The sequence below is a fragment of the Pogona vitticeps genome, chromosome 2 (assembly GCF_051106095.1).
Source record: "Pogona vitticeps strain Pit_001003342236 chromosome 2, PviZW2.1, whole genome shotgun sequence".
Taxonomy (NCBI): Eukaryota; Metazoa; Chordata; class Lepidosauria; order Squamata; family Agamidae; genus Pogona; species Pogona vitticeps.
Genome location: NC_135784.1, coordinates 142,261,649 through 142,282,025, shown reverse-complemented (window position 1 = coordinate 142,282,025; position 20,377 = coordinate 142,261,649). Strand labels below are relative to the sequence as shown.

Below are 20,377 nucleotides of genomic sequence, written 5' to 3'. Positions count from 1 at the left end.
TCAATGTCTACTAGCTAGGTGATTTTATCAATAGGGGTTGGATTCAGGCATCCAGTAACAATTTTATAGCTTTCATTGAATGCTGACTTGCATGGACTGAACTATAGTACACTCAGGCTGGCATATTCTCCTGCTGAGTAGCACAGAGCCAAAGTTGTAGTTCTCAGTGTTGGTGGCTGTGTGCAGCAACTGCTTCACAATAGCTTTTTAAGAATATCGTTTGTCACACGGACCTTTTTCTTTGGTTTTTGGCAGTGTTTCTTATAGGTCAGGGTACAATCCAAATATGCACCAAGCATATGTTAAGAGATATTCTACCATCTGAAAACTGTCCAGCTGAACAGCAAATGAAAGACTATCATCATAATTAAAGCTTTAGGTGCCTTCAGGAAATGGTTCATTATTGGTGTAGTTAAACAAAATAGGAGCCAGTTGGCACTGGGATATTTTCACTACTGCTACCAAAATTCAACAGGAATTCCCCCAGCAAGGCTTTCTTTGCACAATGGCCACTAAAGCATGGAGAAGTGTATGGGTGGAGCTTTCTAAGTTCCATGAAAACCACAAACTGTTAGGGGACAGAAGTCTCTCTGTTCATTAAGCTCTGTAAAGGGTGCTTCTTAAAAAGCTAACAGTTCTTTAATACTATACAGTTGCCAGGGATATTAGAAAGCTCCACTCATCCCCTTCTCTGTGCTTTAATAGTCATTGCTGTAGATGGAGACTTGGCAAAGAACAGGTGTATATCCTGAAACTCCTCTAAGAACCTGAAATTTCTTCATGCTGTAAAGCATGCCTCATGGCGCAGTGGTTAAACCGCTGTAATGCAGCTAAAACTGTGCTCACGACCTGGGGTTCAAATCCCAGGTAGCCAGCTCAAGGCTGACTCAGCCTTCTATCCTTCCGAGGTCGGTAAAATGAGTACCCAGCTTGCTGGGGGGGGGGGCAAGGTGTAGCCTGCATAATTAAATTGTAAACCGTCCAGAGAGTGCTTGAAAAAAAAAGTTGCTTTAGTTTAGTTACTTCACAATCCTTGGTTAGATTATAGAATTCTTGCATTAGAAATAGATAATGAACTATAGGTGGCTAAGGAGTCAGTAAAAGCTAAAACAGCAACTTTCCTAATTTCAAAGCCATCCTCAATATGTTGCATTGCATGCAGGATTTGTGTTGTCTGGCTCTTCCTAGGTCAAAAGCCAGTCTGTTGTGGGATGAGGAGTGGTTCCATTACTTCCATTTAAATGGTTAAGAATAATTATTTCCAGGATTTTGTAAAGGTAACAAAGCAGTGAGACTGGTCTGAATTTTGTTGGACCAATGGGCTCTCTACCAAGTTTCAAGGTGGCAACCACTTGTGACTTTCTTAATTTCTTTCTTCAAAGAGAGTTAAGACAATTATTAATGAAATTAAGGAAACTCTTTTTGTTATTGTGCCAAAATATTTTACCTGTTCATCCAGGTTTGCTTCCTTTCTATTTTTGCAACTACAGAATGAGCCTCCCCAAAGAATATGATGATTGTGAACACATTCTGGCATCCTCTAGGCAATGACTGACCGCACCCTGTGAGCTGATCTTTCCACTATGGAAGTGCCACTGGATAAGTGACTATATTACTTTGACAGTTACCTGCTATATATTAAATCAGAAGGTTTGTCAACTCCTAAAGAAGAGCTACTGCATCAGCTTTGCCAGACACATGATAGTGATATAGATTGCATTCAAGAAATGCCACCAGCATTGTCCGAAAATACCCAGCATGAGACTTGCAGTTAAGAGATCTCACAGACAGTACAGAAATGCTATTAGTTACTGACCTCTAAATATTGCTTGTGCTGTTACAGAACAGGATGATATACCAGTAATAACGCTGGAGCTGAGCAATTGGACAGTACCCTCTGTTTATTAACCACATAATGTGAACATTTCCTTTAAAAATTTCATAAATGAAAAATAAATTTGATATTGAGTTTTTAATAGCCACAGTAGTATTTGGAGATACTGTATGCACCTGACAATAACAACAAAGAAGTGGTGCTAAAATGGTTGGAAACCATCCAACTGGCCTAAATTCACGATATCAAAGCTCCTCCATCTTTTAATAGTGGGAAATGATAGGGCCTTCAGTGTGGCCACAGGGATTTGATATTTATAACTTGGACTTGGTATTTCCTAGTGAGCTTATATACTGTACAGTGATACCTCGCTTAACGATTACCTTGTTAAACTACAAAACCACTTAACGATGAGGAAAATTTCGCTTCACAATGATCGGTTCCCTGCTTCGGGAACTAATTTTTCGCTAGACGATGATTTTAAAACAGCTGATTGGTGGCTCTAAAATGGCAGACCGCTGTGCAAAATGGTTCCCCGCTATGCTTTAGGATGGATTCCTCGCTTTACAGGCACTGGAAAATGGCCGCCCTATGGAGAATCTTCGCAAAACGAGCAGGTATTTAGCCCATTGGAATGCATTGAACGGTTTTCAATGCATTTCAATGGGTTTTTAAAATTCACTTCACGATGATTTTGCTTAACAGCGATTTCAATGGATCAGATTATCGTCGTCAAGCGAGGCACCACTGTATAGCCAAATGCATGAAGTACCAATTACAAGATGAAGCAGTGGCCCATAATATGCCTGCTCATGACGGGTCTGACTATTCACAGTATCATTCCATAGAATATGTAATTTTGAAACAATTGATTGGCAGAAGCTCAGCACAACCTTGGATGGAATTATATCAAATACCTGTCCAGACCCAGAGGCCTATGACCAGTTCGCAAAAGGAGTGAAAAAATAATCCCAACTGTGCATATGTCAAGGATGAAAAACCAACTACAGTACAGTGGACCCTCTACTTAAGGAATTAATCCGTATTGGAATGGTGGCTGCAAGTCGAAAAGTCTGTAAGTCAAATCTCCATTGACCTACAATGCACTGAAAACCGATTAATCCCATAACCAGTAGTTTTTATTCTATTTTTATTCCATTTTGGTTTTTTTCTGGTCTGAAAGTCGATTCTCTGGCTGCAAGTTGAATCTAAATTTTGCAGCCAGAGAAGTCTGTAACTCGAAAAGTCTGTAAGTCGAGCCATCTGTAAGTCGAGGGTCCACTGTACTTCCAAGATCTAACATCAGAAATAATATTCCAAATACAGTGGTGCCCTGCTAGATGCTTACCCCGCATGACATCGAAATCGCTTGATGATGACATTTTTGCAATCACTATTGCGATCGCAAAACAATGGTTCCAATGGGGGAAATCTGCATTACGTTGATTAGGAGCCTGCTTTGCGAACTGTTTGTTTGCTAAACGATGATTTTTCTGGTTCCGCAAAATGGCCTCCCTCCCTTCCCAAAATGGCTGCTTTCCAGACCCCTGCTTAGGAAGACAATGATTCTAAAGAGCTGATCGGCGGTTCTCTATGGGCAATCTTCACTGGATGATGAGGTATTTCCCCATTGGAATGCATTGACCAGTTTTCAATGCATTCCAATGGGTGTTTTTTTCGCTTGACGATGATTTCTCTTAATGGCAATTTCAGGGAACGAATTATCATCGTCAAGTGGGGCTCCACTGTAACTGTTTCTCACAATCTGAACAAAATATTTTGAGTGAAGCAAGTATTTTAGGTGAGGAGCAATTAATTTCTTCATATTCAGAAACTGAAAGAGACAACTGGATAAAACTTATGGAAGAACTAAACATGTCAAAAATAGTTAAAGGCCTGTTATTTAAGGAGCTTAACAATGATGCAATTGAGGGTCCTAACCATAAAAACATTTCAGCAAATTCAACAGCCCATCAACTCCTCTTTAATGGCAGATCCAAACATCATCATAGGAAATGAGAACTTAAACTTGAAAGAAACAAGTAACTGAAGACCAGTGACCTTACAAGACCATTCAACTTATGAAAAGTGGAAAGGCAGCAGGCTTAAGTTACATCTGCACAGAACAAATTCTGAAGCACCAATCTGTACTCTGTCCTATTTTAAATATTTTTTTCAACTACATTGTCAACTACATCACTCAGTTACACTGCTATATCAAACGTACTTGCTCAAAGTATATATCCATAAATCAGTATCAGCTCAAATTTCTAATACAAGACCTATGAATGAAAAGAGCACAACTTCTGAAACAGATTCAATGAGTTTGGAATTTCCATTAGACAATTATGTACCATTTTTCTAAGAGTTTCATAAGTAATTAATAGATATGTGTTGCTCCTCAGTTGAAAGTACAATGCTTATGGAAAATACTTAGGTCTAAAACACAGGTAATAGAGTGGAGAAATTTCATTTATAGCCATGGAGTTCCAAATAAGTTTCCTCCTTCCAGACCAGGATTTCCCCCTGCATGCTTATTTCACCCTAAACAGGGAATGTTTGCATTCTTAAAGCTTTGCTATTTTTACTTTGTAGGCTAAAGGAACATGGCATCCTTTTCTTCCCTTGCCCAAGTATTTCTTTGTACAGCCAAAAGGGGAAACATATATTTCAATATAGAGCTGGGGGGAGCAGGACTCTGACTGACTGGCTACCCTTTCTTGAACAAGATTGGGAGAGAAAAGCAAACCCCTCTAGCTTGTAGCTAGGTAAAGGGGAAGGGGAAATGCTAATGCTGAAAAAAATGGCTACAGCTTCCCAAAATAGGGTACAAACCCCGTAGTAGTAGTAGTAGTAGTAGTAGTAGTAGTAGTAGTAGTAGTAGTAGTAGTAGTAGGAAGAAGAAGAAGAAGAAGAAGAAGAAGAAGAAGAAGAAGAAGAAGAAGAAGAAGAAGAAGAAGAAGAAGAAGAAGACGACGACAACAACAAACACCTTGTGGCACCTTGAACACTAACTGTTTATATTTTAATGTGAGCTTTCATGGACAAATCCATTTCTTCAGACAAATGAAGTAAAATACAGTGGCGCCTCGCTTAACGATTGCTTCGTACAATGATGAATTCGCATAGCGATGGGGTTTTTTGAAAATTCAATGCATCGTATAGCGATGTCTCCTATGGGGGAAACTCGCTTAGTGATTTTGGGACCATGATTCGCATAACGATGCATTTTATGGTCCCCGTTTCGCTTAGCGATGTTTGCAAAAAGAGCGGGGAAAGTGGCTTCTTTGCAATGCTAATCTGTTGTTTTCCTTCAAAAGCTAACTGCCTGTACCCAGGATGCATTGTGCCTGTGCGGGGAAGGTATAAAACCCCTTGCCCATGCATCCTGGGTTCACTCTCCCATGTGCACCTCCAAGGCTGGCTTTGTCGCTTTGGACTGTGTTTTGGGAGTGCATGCCGTGCTGTAGAGCTACAAAAGGTAAGCTTGCATTTCTTATCCTGGGTGGGTGGTGGGTTTTTTATTGCTAAAGTTAGATTTTTTTTGCAAGGGTTAGGGTTAGGGATTTGTTTGTTTAAAATGTTTTTTTTCTTTGCCATGTTTGGGATTGGGGTCTGACTGGCAATGGCTTTGGTTATGGGGGAGTTGGAAATGGGAAAATTGCAGGGTTTTTTTTTTCCTGGGGGTTTCTGGGCATTTCTTTGGGATTTGTGTGTTTTAAATGTCTTTTTTTCTCTTTGCCATGTTTGGGATTGAGGTCTGACTGGCAATGGCTTTGGTTATGGGGGGGGTGGAAATGGGAAAATTGCAGGGTTTTTTTTCCTGGGGGTTTCTGGGGATTTTTGGGATTTGTGTGTTTTAAATGTTTTTTTTTTCTCTTTGCCATGTTTGGGATTGGGGTCTGACCGGCAATGGCTTTGGTTATGGAGGTGTGTGGAAATGGGGAAATTGCAGGGTTTTTTTTTCCTGGGGGTTTCTGGGCATGGTAAAACTTTCATGCCCAGCTTTCAGATACAGTGGTGAATCGTTACATTTCATACATGCAATAATTTCTTATCTTTGTTTGGTATTCAGTTCTTTTGAAGTCTGGTTTTGTAAACAAAAGACAGAAAATAGAAAACAAGGCAAGTGTGAAAAGGGATGTGTGAGGGGGTTGTGATACCTTAAAGACCAACTGTAAGCAGTAACTAATACAGCTACCTCTTCCAAAATATGATGACATACACAACAACCAAGCTGTGGTACAGCACTGAAAGTGCACTAGGTTACTCAAAGGCATCCAGTGTTCAGAGGATCCTGCTGTTAGCACAGCAATTTCATTTCACATAGGAAATTACCTGCAAAAAGAATTGTACTCGCCTAACAATAGAATACTGCAATCTGCAGTATCTCTAGAAGTCCTGTGCAATTTAGGGAAATCATATGGATCATGTGCTATACAGGTGAATCAACATGTATCATTTGTGTAGTAAGACACATTTTCTAGTACCAACAAGTAAGTTCAGAATATGGGTTTATGTATAAAAACTCAGAAATACAACTTTGTAATGAATGAAAGGATTTCCCACTCCCTGCTCTTCCACATATATGGTCATGAGGAGATCAAAAGCTTTGGATTAACTGCAGTTCACCATACTGCCCGAACTCTAAAACAAATAATAAAAGAATACTATTGATGAATAATACTAAAATAGTGCCCTTTCTTGAGGTCGGATAAGCCTGTCTCCTCAGTTTTCTGAGCCCAGTGCTGTGTTATAACTAAGCAGACATGATTAAAGGCCTCTACTTTTTTGCATACTTTTGAAGTTTCAGTTTAAAACAAAGGAGTTTGAGTAGGAAACCAACATCATATTGGAAAGCTTACCATGAAAGAGTATGTAAAAATGATTACGCATGCAGATGACATAGCAGTCTTAGCACAGAGGGCTGATGATCATAGAAGCATGCTGATTCATATCAGGGGATTTGGTAAAGATTCTGAAGTCAAGTTAAATTAATCAAAATGTTTTCAAAATGGGTTAGGGATAGGAGAGGATACATTTGCCTCTAGAAAACCCTGAAAGAAAAATGATAGGACAAATCAACAAACTGATAAAGCCATCAAGTCAATCAACTTACTGGGGTCTACTGGCAAGGAAGAACATTGCTAATGCAGATTTTGCAGTGACGGAATCTTAGCATGCTTTGTGAAGTAGCTGTAATATTTTACCCATTGCCCAGCATTTGCTTATTTCCCATCAGGGGAAATAAGCCCCTTAAAAATGTCTATTTAAATTTATGTGGCTTCAAATGCCCATGTCACCATGACCATTTGTAGAAGAGCACCAGAGATGCAGGACTAGGTGTTCTTAAATTGTATTCTATGTTTACCTTGATTGTTTTCATTTTTTAGCATGGGCATGAATAAAAACTGTCCCAACAGTGTACACTGCTATAGCTCCACAAACATCTGTGGTTCCTTTGGAACAAACTTATCATTATATCTGAACCAGCATGTTATCTATAGAAAAGACAGAGACCGAGGAGAGGTGTTGTCCGAATAAAAGGAGGGAAAAGCATATCTGGGAAATGGACAGGGCTGTTGCCACAATCGTTTGTAAGAGTTCCCTCCTGAGAAGTAGAGTCAAACTGGCCCCCTAGTTTACTGGGGAGCTGGTGGTGATGACGAAACAGGTGGGATGGAGACTACAGCAATGATGGTGGAAAACTCAGAGTGAATACAATTGAACATGGGCTAGGGTCCACTGGAAGACCTATTCAGTGGCAGTGGCAAAGAAATCATTCTTCCCTGCCACCATTACATCTGCACAGAGTCATCTGTCAGAGCTCTTTCAAGTGATCAAGGGCCTATTATATGCTGGCCCACAGGACGAGACTGCAGTTTGCTGTGAAGAATCTGCATGGCACTTTGAAGGCAAAATCACTTGGATCTGCTCTGACATGGATGTTGTAGTTCAAACAGGTCCTGTGGATGTAACTAACCTACCTATACTGTACTAATGGCTAAATGTCAGTTTTTGCAGCCTGATGATACAGGCAGGACCCTTGGAGAGCTGAAGACTGCCACATGTCTGCTGGACTCTTGCCTTTTCTGGCTTACAAAACATGTCAGAGAAGGACTGAGAAGGATCCCAGTTTGCTTAAAGAAGCAATAATAAGACCATTGCTGAAAAAACTCTCCTTGGATTCCAAGGTATTGGATAATTACTGGATAGTTCCATTGCTGCGCAAGGTGCTCCCTTTGTAAGCCTACCTGGGTATTAACATCATCAGGAAAGGCCTTTCTCTCAGTCCTATCACCCTCACAAATGCATTTGGTGGGGACATGGTAGAGGGCCTTCTCTGTCGCTGCTTCCAGACTCTGGAACAACCTCCCACAGGAGGCCAGGATGGCCCCATCTTTGCTGTTCTACTGCAAGCAAATAAAGACATTCCTTTTCACGCGAGCTGTCCTTTAAATGACTGATTGACAGAGGTGATTTTTTAAAGGGATTACTTAATTTTGTTGTTTTACTTGAGCTTTTAATATTATTTTTATTTATTTTAATATATCAGTTTATTGTTTTTTAAATTTTGTAACAATTTATTATTTGGCTTTTAACTTTGTTCCTTTTACTACTGTTAGCTGCCCTGTATGCTTTAGGAGAAAGGCTACATATAAAACCTTTAAATAAATCAATAGTAAATAATGCCAGGAAAATATCTGTTAATGGCTTTATTCATGGACCTCAAGTGCAGGATCTTGTTTTCAAAACATGTGCTGCTCTGTTGGTCTTGGCATGTGAAATAGACAAAAAATCCTAACAATTATTTTAAGAGCTAAACTCTAGTCATATTTCCTCAGCATTAGTTAAGGGGTAATGCTGCATTTTGTTTCTTTGTTTCTCAAGAGTATATTTTTATTTTTATTTATTTATTTATTTATTTGATTTATACCCCGCCCATATGGTCTAAAAGACCACTCTAGGTGGCTTCCAATATAGTAAAAACAGTGAAATAATACAAAACACACAAACAATTACATAAATCATATTGTAATAAACAGAATACAACAATAGAATAGAAAATACATAAGGAGAGAATAAACAGAAAAGTCAGATATTAACTGAAGGGAAGGCCGGAATGTATAGCCATGTTTTTAATTGACTTTTAAAAGTGTACGAAGTGGGGGCCGCGCGGATCTCAGGAGGGAGATTGTTCCAGAGGCGAGGAGCCACCGCTGAGAAGGCCCGGTTTCGTGTCCTTTCTTTCTGGGCCTCCCTTGTCATTAGGCTCCTCAGCCTCACCTCCTGGCTCATGCGGGTGATCCGAGAAGATCTAGGTGGAAGCAGGCGTTCCGCCAAGTATCGAGGTCCTAAACCGTTTAGGGCCTTATATGTAAGCATTAACACTTTGAAGTCAATGCGGAAACGGATGGGCAGCCAGTGCAGCATGGCCAGAGTAGGAGAGATATGCTGGTATTTTCTTACTCCAGTGAGGAGTCTGGCCGCCGCATTCTGCACCACCTGAAGTTTCCGCATTAGCTTCAAAGGGAGCCCCACGTAGAGCGCGTTACAGTAGTCTAATCTAGAGATTACGAGCACATGTACTAAGGTAGTGAGCGCCCCTGTGTCTAGGTAAGGTCGCAGCCGGGCAATCCGCCAAAGGTGGAAAAAGGCGGAGCGGACTACCGACGCCACCTGCATTTCCATGGTGAGCATTGGGTCCAGGTGTATTCCCAGGCTGCGGACCCCACTCTTCGCAGCCAGGGCCACCCCCTCAAACATGAGGGAGTTTCCCAAAACACCATCCACAGAGCCACCCACCCTCAGAACTTCCGTCTTGTCCGGGTTCAGCCTTAGCCCATTCTCCTGCATCCATTTCGGTACGGCCTCCAGGCAGCGCTGGAGGGACAGGACGGCATCACCTGCAGTTGGTGAAAAGGAGATGTAGTGCTGGATGTCATCAGCATATTGATGACACGATGCTCCACATCCCCTGATGACCCCACCCAGCGGCCTCATATAGATGTTAAACAGCATTGGGGAAATAGTCGACCCCTGTGGAACATATAACTTACATGGCTCCTAAATGCACTTTCTTGTAATAGTGTGAAAATGTATATTCATAACAAACCAGGCAATCAGAACAAAAGTATGCTATTCAACCTAGAAAACATGTTGACAGACACAAACAGAAGGAAGGATTTTGCACAGAGGTCTATGTCTGGTGTATGCTCTACGAACCTACGAATCTTATAAAGGGAGCCTTGAAACCTACAAAGCATTGCAATTGTAAAAAGAAAAGTAAATAATCATCTAGAGAAGGCATAGGGTAATGCATGGGATGTACAGAAAACAGCAGCTGGCCTACCAAAAATGTATCCTATCTCATGCCTCATATGGAATTGAGTTGCCATATAGTGGCATCACAGGAGAGGTAAGAACATGTCATAACAGAATAGATACAACTCTGAGGCCGTAAATTCCTTATCTTCATCTAGAGGATGGAATAAGAAAAGACTGCAGTCAAGAAGATGTGCACCAGTAAGCCCTCCCCACAAAGCACATCCCTATGTTTAAAGAATTTTATATATGAAAGCAAAAGTTACAGAAAAAAGAGGCATCAAATTCACAAGAAAAGCAGATACAAAGCCTGAGAAAATTATCAATTTACATGGTAGAACAGAGAGCATTATTTCACTTCTCAATACTCAACAAACATGGTTTTCTTTTGGTTGCACTTGTTATTTAGCAGGGGATTAAAACCATGCTTTAGGTTACCCTGCAGTGGGAATCAAAAAGGAGATGGCAGACAGGAATTTTTTTCCTGCCGCCCCCCTCCGCATTTCCCCAGTAGACAACTTCAGATCTAACATCCGTCCAGAGAGTTAAAATAATGGTCTGCTTCACACACAATGCCTACTTGTTCTTCTCTTCAGACAAGCATGAAAATTAACTAAGATTCACTGCTTAAATGTAACATCTTGTAACATCTGAACTGGGAACTCAATGAAAGGTAAAGGTTCTCAAACAAGGCAGGACTTGAAAGTCAACTTGTTTGAAACTGACTTTTGATCCTGGTGGAAACACTTAGTCGTAGTTCTAGATTTAAACATAATGGGAAGCTACATAGAAGAATTAAATCCAAGTTAGGCTTTCTGTTCATGGACAGAAAAGAACAAATGGACTCCAGGATTATTAATCCAGGATCTGTGGCTTCTAATTATGTGGTTTAGAATACAGGGTAAAGTTAGAATCTCTTTGCTTCAGCTGACTTACAGCAAAAATTGTCTGTTCTTTAATTTATTACATTGCATATTAGATAAAGCATAACCACCTGTCCAAAGCTCTTAGAATAAGGTTGGAAAGACATCTAAATAATTAAAGCTACCAATCATATTAATCACAGAAACTGACTGAAACAAAATTAACCTAGTGCTGGAAAATGGACTTTTGAGATGTTTTTGTTTTTTATCATAGCCATATTTCACACTGGCAAACCATAATTCTTACTCATCACTGTGAAACTATGTTGTTGCTCTGGCTTTTGCTCCTCTAGTCCTTCAGGCTTTCAGACTGAAAGCTCTTCCTGGCCTGCATCATATTCTCTACATATTTCTCTTTAGTTAGGAGACAGTGATCACAAGCTGCTATTGGGTTCCGGAATCTGCTACTATCTCACCAGGGATGGCACTGAAGTCTAGTCTCTAGCTTGGATGCGGTGAAAAAGACAAGAGACCCTATCCATACTGGAAATATTGTTCAATTCCATGCAGAAACACTTATCACATTACTTTGGGCATACATGCACTCCATGGCTAAGAAGAGGAACACAGCCATTCATATTAAGTTGATTGAACACCCTCTTATCTGCAATGTAATTTAAATCTTTTAACTCTCCATTTTTGTCATCAAAATAACTCTGTTTTCAGTTAAGATCCACTTTATTACTCAATGTCTGCAAATCATCAGATGAAGGATACCCATAATATTATCTCACAAACCAATTTTTCATTAAGCTATGCATCTTGTATTCTATACTTCCACTTTCATCGCATGGCTTGCACTGAGCTAATTTTGTCATCCATCTAACAACAAAATTAGAGAGATCCTATCAAAAGTCTTTATGGAAATCCAAGGAGATTAAGTGCTCTTGGGTTATTTCATCTATTATCTCAGTAAATCTTTAGCATATTACAGAGCTCTGACATCATGCACCATGAACCTTGGTAGGTTACAGCTTTCCAAAGCAGTGTATTGCTGTGGTCTAATTAGAGAGGTCTCAGAATCACAAGGAGAATTGCTGAGTTACCCCTCCTCATGACTGCAGCTTTCATTCACCAAGGGTTCACTAATCAGAAATTAATTTAAGGAATTGTTGGTAATAACTATGCCATTTACAAGCACATTTATCATTATCATTAAAAAGAAACAGAATGACAGGAAGAAAAATGCCATGGACAACTCAGCTTCAGTCTGCCTTGCATTTAAGGTCATTTTAGGTACATTTCAGAGCCAGACCATACAATGAGCTCCATTTCTGGAATGGTTTAAAAAGCATCTCTCCCTTTATTAATGGGCAGCTGCTACCAGTGCTGGAGCTCTTACGTGAAGGATGCCAGGAACCAAGACTTGGCATTCATATTATCCCTCTGATACTCCCGTGATAGAAAAGATGAGCAAAGGTTGCCTAGAGCAAGGTCAAAGACTTTTGCACATGGCTCAAAGTACATTCCATCACCACCTCAGAGGGGCAGCAATGGAAACAAGTTACCGTATTTTTCGCTCCATAAGACGCACCTTTCCATAAGACGCACCAATTTTTTAGGAGAAGAAAACAGGAAAATATAATCTGTTTTCTTAGCTCCATAAGACGCACAGACTTTCCACACCCCTGTTTTGTGGGAAAAAAGTGAGTCTTATGGTGCAAAAAATACAGTAAATGCCTAATCTGTTTCTCAAAATATGTTCTACCAATTTCTCAAGTACTCTTGCCTCTCATATGTTGCAAAATTGCCTACCTCACGAAGGTTGCAAACCTATACACACTTATCTGGGAGTAAACTCAACTGAAAATAATGGAACTTTTCCCGAGGAAAGAGTCATAGTATTGCACTGCTCTGTGTTTAGAGAGGGGATGATTTTAAAGTGCTTTAAGCTGGCTGAATAGGTCAGTGAGTTAGGTATCTGGCTGCAGAGCCATGGGCTGAGAGTTCAGTTCCCCACTGCATCCCATAAAAGCCTTGAGCAAGCTGCCCAGTCCCTGGGCGCCCCCCAGAAGAATGGTAAACTACGTTTGAGCACCTTCCACCTAGGAAGCTCAGAAAAGCGTCACCATAAGTCAGAGGTGACAGCAATATGGGATAACAGATTCTGAAATTTGTGCCAGGCATCTGTGCATGAGGTTATCCTCTGGAATCAACTTACCACATGGCATGCATATAAGTTGGAGGTAGACGAGGACTGCTCACTGGTGTGCAGTTGTAAGATCTCATTATCCTTTCTGCCAATAAGAAGTTTCGAAAGAGGCTTGCCACCAGCAGATCTTGCCTGAACAGCTTTTGGAAAAGATCTGCAAAAAAGCCATGCAAAAACCCTCATAAAGACAGATGACATCCGTAACAAGAAAGAAAGTGATAAAAACCATCAAACAGGACATCAGCATGTTTTCTGACAAGAATTCAGGAAGCAACAGCTAAGTCTGCCAATACATATTTAGTTCTTAACACAATAATTTAGAACCATCCGATTCAATAATATACAATAATTCTGTCACCCTCCATGCAAAATCCTAAAATCATACCATTCTATGCTTAACACCCAAAATATATACAGTTCTCAGAAAGCAGAGATTCCTTGTCACAAGTACGGAAAAACATAGATCAAAACACATTAACCTGCAGGCACTTTATATGATCTAAGAATTAAGTTTGATGAACTTTTATTTTGCCTTTTGAAAATATTTCCCCCATTTTTTTATTTCTGGGATCTTACTTCTTCCTATTTCCCCTCATTAGCTCTTAGGCACCATACTTCTGCTCTCTTCTATTATGATTGAGTTACAGATATTGCCAATAATTCTCTGGCTCATCTGCTATAACCTTACCTCTAGGTAGGACGTTCCATGCAATTGTATCTGTGATGGCTGTAAATATCCAATTCAATTCCCCCAAAGGCGTTCTTCTGTCATTTAGCCTCCCAGGAATTCTGGAAGAAGTAATGAAACGTTGCTGTAATAGAGAAACATGCTAAAACAATAGCCACAACATTGCTGTACTAAGCTAGGAAGGTATGCTGTACCAAAGTTCCATAAGTAAAATACACATTTCTTTGTTATGTCCTTGTGGCAGCTTATTCCATTTATTATTCTTATGTCCAGTTGCTTCCTGCCATCTCAACAACTCACACACTTGAGTCAAAAGGCTCAAATGCTGAACTTCATCAAGAACATAAAGTATAAACAATAAAAGCTCTTGCATAGTTCAGAATAAATGTTAATAAGTAAACAAGGGGATAGTTTTACAATCTGTTTTCTTCCTCAGCTTATACAACAAGGAAGAATGGGATACTAAATCATTGAAAGGGTTGACTAATGAACTACTGAATCTTTTGAAAATGGGCAATTTGGGAAGTAAGGGATTATTGAAAAAGTCACAGTACAATGCAGCATAGGATGAAAAGTGTGATTTCATTCTGCAAACACATATTCTTTACAAAATAATGCAAGAAAAAAACATGCTTTCACTCTACCTGGCATCATGAAATATAAATATTAAAAACAGAACAACAAAACAAACCCAGGTTGCTTACCTACAGTACTTTGAGTAGTTATCTGTGCACTCACACAAATGGATCTTGCATCTATGCATTCTCATGGAATATTCCATAGCTAAGCAATCTTTAGCAGGAACCAGCCCCTACTCACACCACATGTGTAGGGGTACTCTGCTTATCCATCTCATTTCCTAGTCTGGCACAAGGGAAAGCAACAGAGGCAGCCAAGGACTGAGAGAAAGCAAGCGGGCTGTGTGAGCACTCTGAGAAAAAGAAGTTACCTACCTGTAACTCTGGTTCTTCGAGAGGTCATCTGTGAATTCACACTAATGGGTTAATGTGTGGCTGAGCAGAGCAGCTTCAGAACTGTCTAGAGCTTTAAGCACATTCTGCTGGGACCCCCTCACGCCGGCTATAACCCTGTCCCGGCACCGAGTGCCTCAGTTCTATAGAACTGTCTGCCGCTGCGCAGCATGCCACATGGCAAATGTGACGATCAGTGGGGAGGAAGGGCGGGAAGTGTGAATTCACATATGACCACTCAAAGAACCAGAGTTACAGGTAGGTAACTTCTTTTTCTTCTTCATGGTCTCTGTGAATGCACACTAATGGGTGACTAGCAAGCTGACTTATCAGGTGGTGGGTGTCACGACAGAACAGAAGCCAGGACTGCTCTTCCCACGGCAGCTTTTTCCTTGGCCCGAACATCCAGGCAGTAGTGGGCTGCAAAGGTGAGAGGCGTGGACCATGTAGCAGCCTTGCAGACATCTGTCAGGTCTACCCCTCTAAGGAAGGCTGTGGAGGAGGCGACTGCTTTGCCCAAATAGTAGCTGGCAGAGGTGTACACGCCAGTGGGTTTTTACTGGGTAGGTTATGTTTCCATGTTATGTTTTTGGATTTGTGGGTTTTTTTTTTTTTTTTTTTTTTTTTTTTTTTTTTGCTGTCCCAGCGTGGGACTTGCTCTGTTTATTTTTATTTTGGTGTGTTTTTTTTGTTTTTTTTTAAATGCTGGAACGGATTAATCCCATTCCCATGTATTTCAATGGGAAATGGTGCTTCAAATTATGAACTTTTTGACTTACAAACGCCATTCCAATACGGATTAAGTTCGTAAGTCGAGGTACCACTGTAGTATATTTAAAAACAATTATATGGAGTTGATTAAATAGATACAGAATAACTTGGAGAGATGGGACAAAGTACAGCTATTGTTGATGGGAAGAATAGCAACCATCAAAATGAATGTTCTACCTAAAATTTTATTTTTATTTCAGACAATTCCCATAATATTAAAACAGTTATTTTTTCAAGAACTTAACAAGATAATCATGAGATTTGTGTGGCAAGGTAAAAAACCAAGAATTAAAATCAAAGCAATGCAAGATGCCAAACATGCTATAAATAGGATCCAAGTGTGAATGGTGATAATCTATCAGGTATTAGAATGGCAAAAGAGTTGGACATTGATGTGGGTCAAAGAAAGGAAATCGACAGTAGGACATGCTTGGCGTTCTATACGGTTAAAGGTGTTGTCTGGATGAACAGGTCTTCTTGTTGGAGGAAGACTTATAGCATAGGGGTAAATGCTGATGATGTTGTGTAGAGACCTGGAAGGGCTAGCAAGAGGATTGATAAAGCAGGCATGACTTGGTATAAGTTTATATTTACTGTTAGCAGTATGACTACTAACATTTGCATACATCTTCTTCTCTATCATGTGGGCCTTGCAAAGGTGAGCAACAATCTCATCTGATTCAGAACTGAAAATAAAAGGTCTTCAGTACAGAAACCAGAGTCTTGTGTCTTCAAAAACTCTTGCAGTCCAGAGCCAAAAGTAGAGCCTCAGGGCCATGGCAGCAACCATCACTTATAAAGTGCAATCTGCAGAATGTCTGGTGGTGTCTGGTGAGGCCTACCAAGAAATGAGCCTCATCGTGGAAGTGGAGGGCCAGGTTACATTCTTCTTCTGCTATATAGGCTCACAGGGGACAGAACTTTTCTCAAAAGTTGATGAGCAGCCATGTATATCTGGTAGTTTCTCAAACAGATTCCTAGTGCTGGAAAGGGATACAGAGAGTGTCCATCAGGTCTAACTTTCTGCTTTTTGCTTGCCTGTTTTTAATGCCTCCGCTGAAATTAAATTATGACATGCTGTTAGATGAGAAAGGTTGATCTTCCTCCTGAATTCAGTAGAGATTATGTATTATGATGTTGGTGGCATAAAGGTTTTGGGTCAATAATGTTGAATGAGAGTCTGTGAAGCTGATTTGGAGGGGGATTTGACATGGTGTCCTTCTGGATAGGCTGGCTGGGTTGGGGGCACTGCTTTACGGTGGTTCCACTCCTTCCTGGCTGACTGTGTCCAGAAGGTGATGCTGGGGGACAGTTGCTCTGCCCCAGGGTGTTTATGTCATGGGGTTCCTCAGGGCTCGATACTGTCCCCCATGCTGTTTAACATCTACATGAAACTGCTGGGAGAGGTCATCAGGAGGTTTGGGCTGAGGAGTCAGCAATATGCTGACGACACTCAGCTCTACTTCTCATTTTCCACCAATCCAGGTGAGGCGGTTTCTGTGCTGAACTCATGTCTGGACCAGATAATGGACTGGATGAGGGTTAATAAATTGAAACTCAATCCAGACAAGATGGAAGTGCTGTTAGTGGGTGCTTCGCCGGACAAGTTGGAGGGCCATTTCCCTGCCTTGAATGCAGTTACACTCCCCCTAAGGGACAGGGTCCACAGCCTGGGGGTGCTGCTGGACCCCAGTCTAACTCTGGAAGCCCATGTGGACTCGGTGGCCAGGGGTGCCTTCCTTCAGCTATGGAAATTGTACCAGCTACGGCCCTACCTGGACGAGCGGAGTCTCATGACAGTTACACACGCACTGGTAACATCTCGTATAGATCATTGCAAACGGCTTGGGCCCTGGATACCTGGAGGACCGCCTTCTTCCATATGAGCCTATCCAGCAGTTAAGATCTAGCCAGGGGGCCCTTTTGAAAGAGCCATCCCTCAAGGAGGTAAGAGGGATGGCTTGTAGAGAAAGGGCCTTTTCGGCAGCTGCCCCCAGACTACAGAATGCCCTCCCGACTGAAATTCGTCTGGCGCCAATGTTGATGACATTTCGGTGCCAGGTCAAAACCTTCCTGTTCGAGAAGGCTTTTAATTGAAATAACATCAACTGTGAGTCCTGATGGCAATTTAATTGTTTTTAATCATTTTATCTTTTATTGTATTTTAATTGAATTTTAATTGTTGTAAGACACCCAGAGACCTTTGGGTAGAGTGGGCGGCATATAAGTTAAATAAAATAAATAAATAAATAAATAAATAAATAAATAAATAAATAAATAAATAAATAAATAAATAAATAAATAAATAATTAGATAGATAGATAGATAGATAGATAGATAGATAGATAGATAGATAGATAGATAGATAGATAGATAGATAGATAGATAGATAGATGAATGAATGAATGAATGAATGAATGAATGAATGAATGAATGAATGAATGAATGAATGAAAGAACAAACGAACGAATGGATGTGTCACAGTGAGATTCAACTCTGACTAGAAGTGCTGGATTCTTCACTTCTAACCCAAGTGATTTTGCCATTCTAAGTACTTGTTTCAGATAAGTATAGGATCTTCTTGAGAGAGGAGAGTATCTCCAATGACTGACTCAAGGGAGTACACAAATGGAGAAGGTGAAGATGGGGAGGACGCAGTGTCAGATGCAGCGTCCTGATCAGATTAAGCTTGGATAGGTGGAGCATGTGTTGCTGATGAGAAACTGCCCTGAGTGGTAACAGGCCATTTCGGTGTTGAAAGTGAGAAACCCAGTGGAAGGCCTGTTTCTGTCTCTGTGCCTGCAGATGTGAAAGCCATCCATGACATGATCACAGAGGACCGCCGAATATCAGCCAAAAGTATTGCTATATATCTGAGAATATCACATGACAGAGTTGGTGCCATTATCCACAATGACTTGGAAATGAGAAAGCTGGCAGCAAAGTGGATCCCCAAACTTTTGACAACCGAACAAAAGAGGAAACGTGTGGAGTCATCAGTGGCTGTTTTGGAACATTTTGCAAGAAATGAGTCAGATTTCCTAGGCAAACTGGTAATGGGTGATGAGACATGGATCTACTGTTATGATCCTGAGACAAAGGAACAGTCTAAGGAATGTAGGCAAAGTGTTTCCCCCAGGCCAAAGAAGTTCCGAGTGCAAAGGTTGGTGCAGAAGCAAATGGGATAAGAAGGGAGTTCTGCTGATGGACTACCTCCAACAGGGTTCAACCATCAATGCAAAATATTACTGTGCTTTATTGATGAAGTTGAGGCAAAACATCAAGGAAAAAGGTCGAGGAAAGCTCTCCAAAGGTGTCATCCTGTTGCATGACAACGCCTCGTCACACATTGCAGGTGAAACAACGGCAAAACTGACCTCCTTAGGCTTTCAAGTGAAGCCCCATACACCCTATGCTCCCGACCTGGCTCCTTCTGACTGTTATCTATTCCCCAAACTCAAAAAACACCTAAAGGGACAACAATTTGGGAGTGTTCTGGAGGCAACTAATGCTGCAAATGAGTGGTTGCACCAGGAGTCAGAAGAATTTTATTTGCAGAAGCTGCAGGACCAATGTTGCAAGTGCACTGACTTGCTGGGGGAATGTATCAGCACTCCCTTGTATTAGATTGATTAGGAAAGGTTTAGGGTGATTTCTTTGAGAATGGGGGGGTAGTCAACATCCTTAGAAAATTCTTATTTCCCATTCAAAGGTCATTGTAGGTTTTTCTCAAAAAGAAACAATCAAATACTTAAGAGATTCCTAGAATAAGAAATATATAAGAGTGGTGATCAAACATAGTTTAAAACACAGGATTAAGAAACATGATGAGTATTTGTACTTTGATTTGGGATTAATGTTGAGAAGCAGAGTATTTTAGGAGGGTAGTCAAGCTACAGTTGTTTTGATCATGTTAGCACAGACTAACATAGCTACCTCTTCTAAAGCTATTTTGATCAGATTTTACTTATTTGCTGCTGTGCTAATTATGCCTTTAAAACAAACCATCTTGTATGTTTGCTGCAAGATATGGATGTTAAAATTTAAAACAGGCAAATTCGATATTAATAAACTTGAATTAATGAAGGACATAGGAATCAATCAATACTAGTGCTGATGGAATTATTATTGTTTGTATATTTAAAACATCACTACTCCAAAGAAAGAAGAGGACCAGAGACTCCACTTGTCTTTGAAACAATCAATGACTCCTCTTCTACCCTGTGAAGTTTAATGATTTCCTATTTCTTTGTTCTTGTATTCTTAAGGGAAGAACTATGTATGTCAATTCTTACATGGTATCTTCTCCCAAAAATAATATCTGGCCCACACTGTTCACATCCCTGGATGCTTCACAGAAAGTGAGCAACCACAGACTCATTTGAGCATTTGAGGTAGTCAGAAATCAATTTAAATGGCAGCAAATATAAATGTTTATATGATGACTCTTTCCATTAAAACAGAAATGACAGGAGCTTAAGGTAAGTTTAATAGTTGATAAAGCAACCAAAGATTTTGCAATTAGTTTGCTGGAGTTCAGAGAACCTGCAACTGTGACAGTTTCTATATACTTAATCGATTATGAATCTTACATATTACTTCTGCATATCAAAAAGTACACATATAATAGCATGGATGACACCTTGTAATGGGAAGACAAGTTGAACTTAGCCTTATTCCATCTATCCAAGAAGCAATAACAGCATGTTGTTC

At 40.4% G+C, this 20,377-nt stretch overlaps 1 protein-coding gene across 2 annotated transcripts in view; it reads right to left on the bottom strand.

Moving 5' to 3' along the window:
• RPTOR (regulatory associated protein of MTOR complex 1) overlaps positions 1 to 20,377 on the bottom strand; it is a 459,589-nt gene that overhangs the window by 192,005 nt on the left and 247,207 nt on the right. For both annotated transcript variants that reach the window (XM_020813521.3, XM_020813530.3), the window contains exons 8-9: positions 13,923 to 14,023; positions 13,244 to 13,388 (exon numbers count right to left, since the gene is read on the bottom strand). In XM_020813521.3, the coding sequence (XP_020669180.1) occupies positions 13,244 to 13,388; positions 13,923 to 14,023 (246 nt within the window). The remainder of the gene's footprint in view (positions 1 to 13,243; positions 13,389 to 13,922; positions 14,024 to 20,377) is intronic.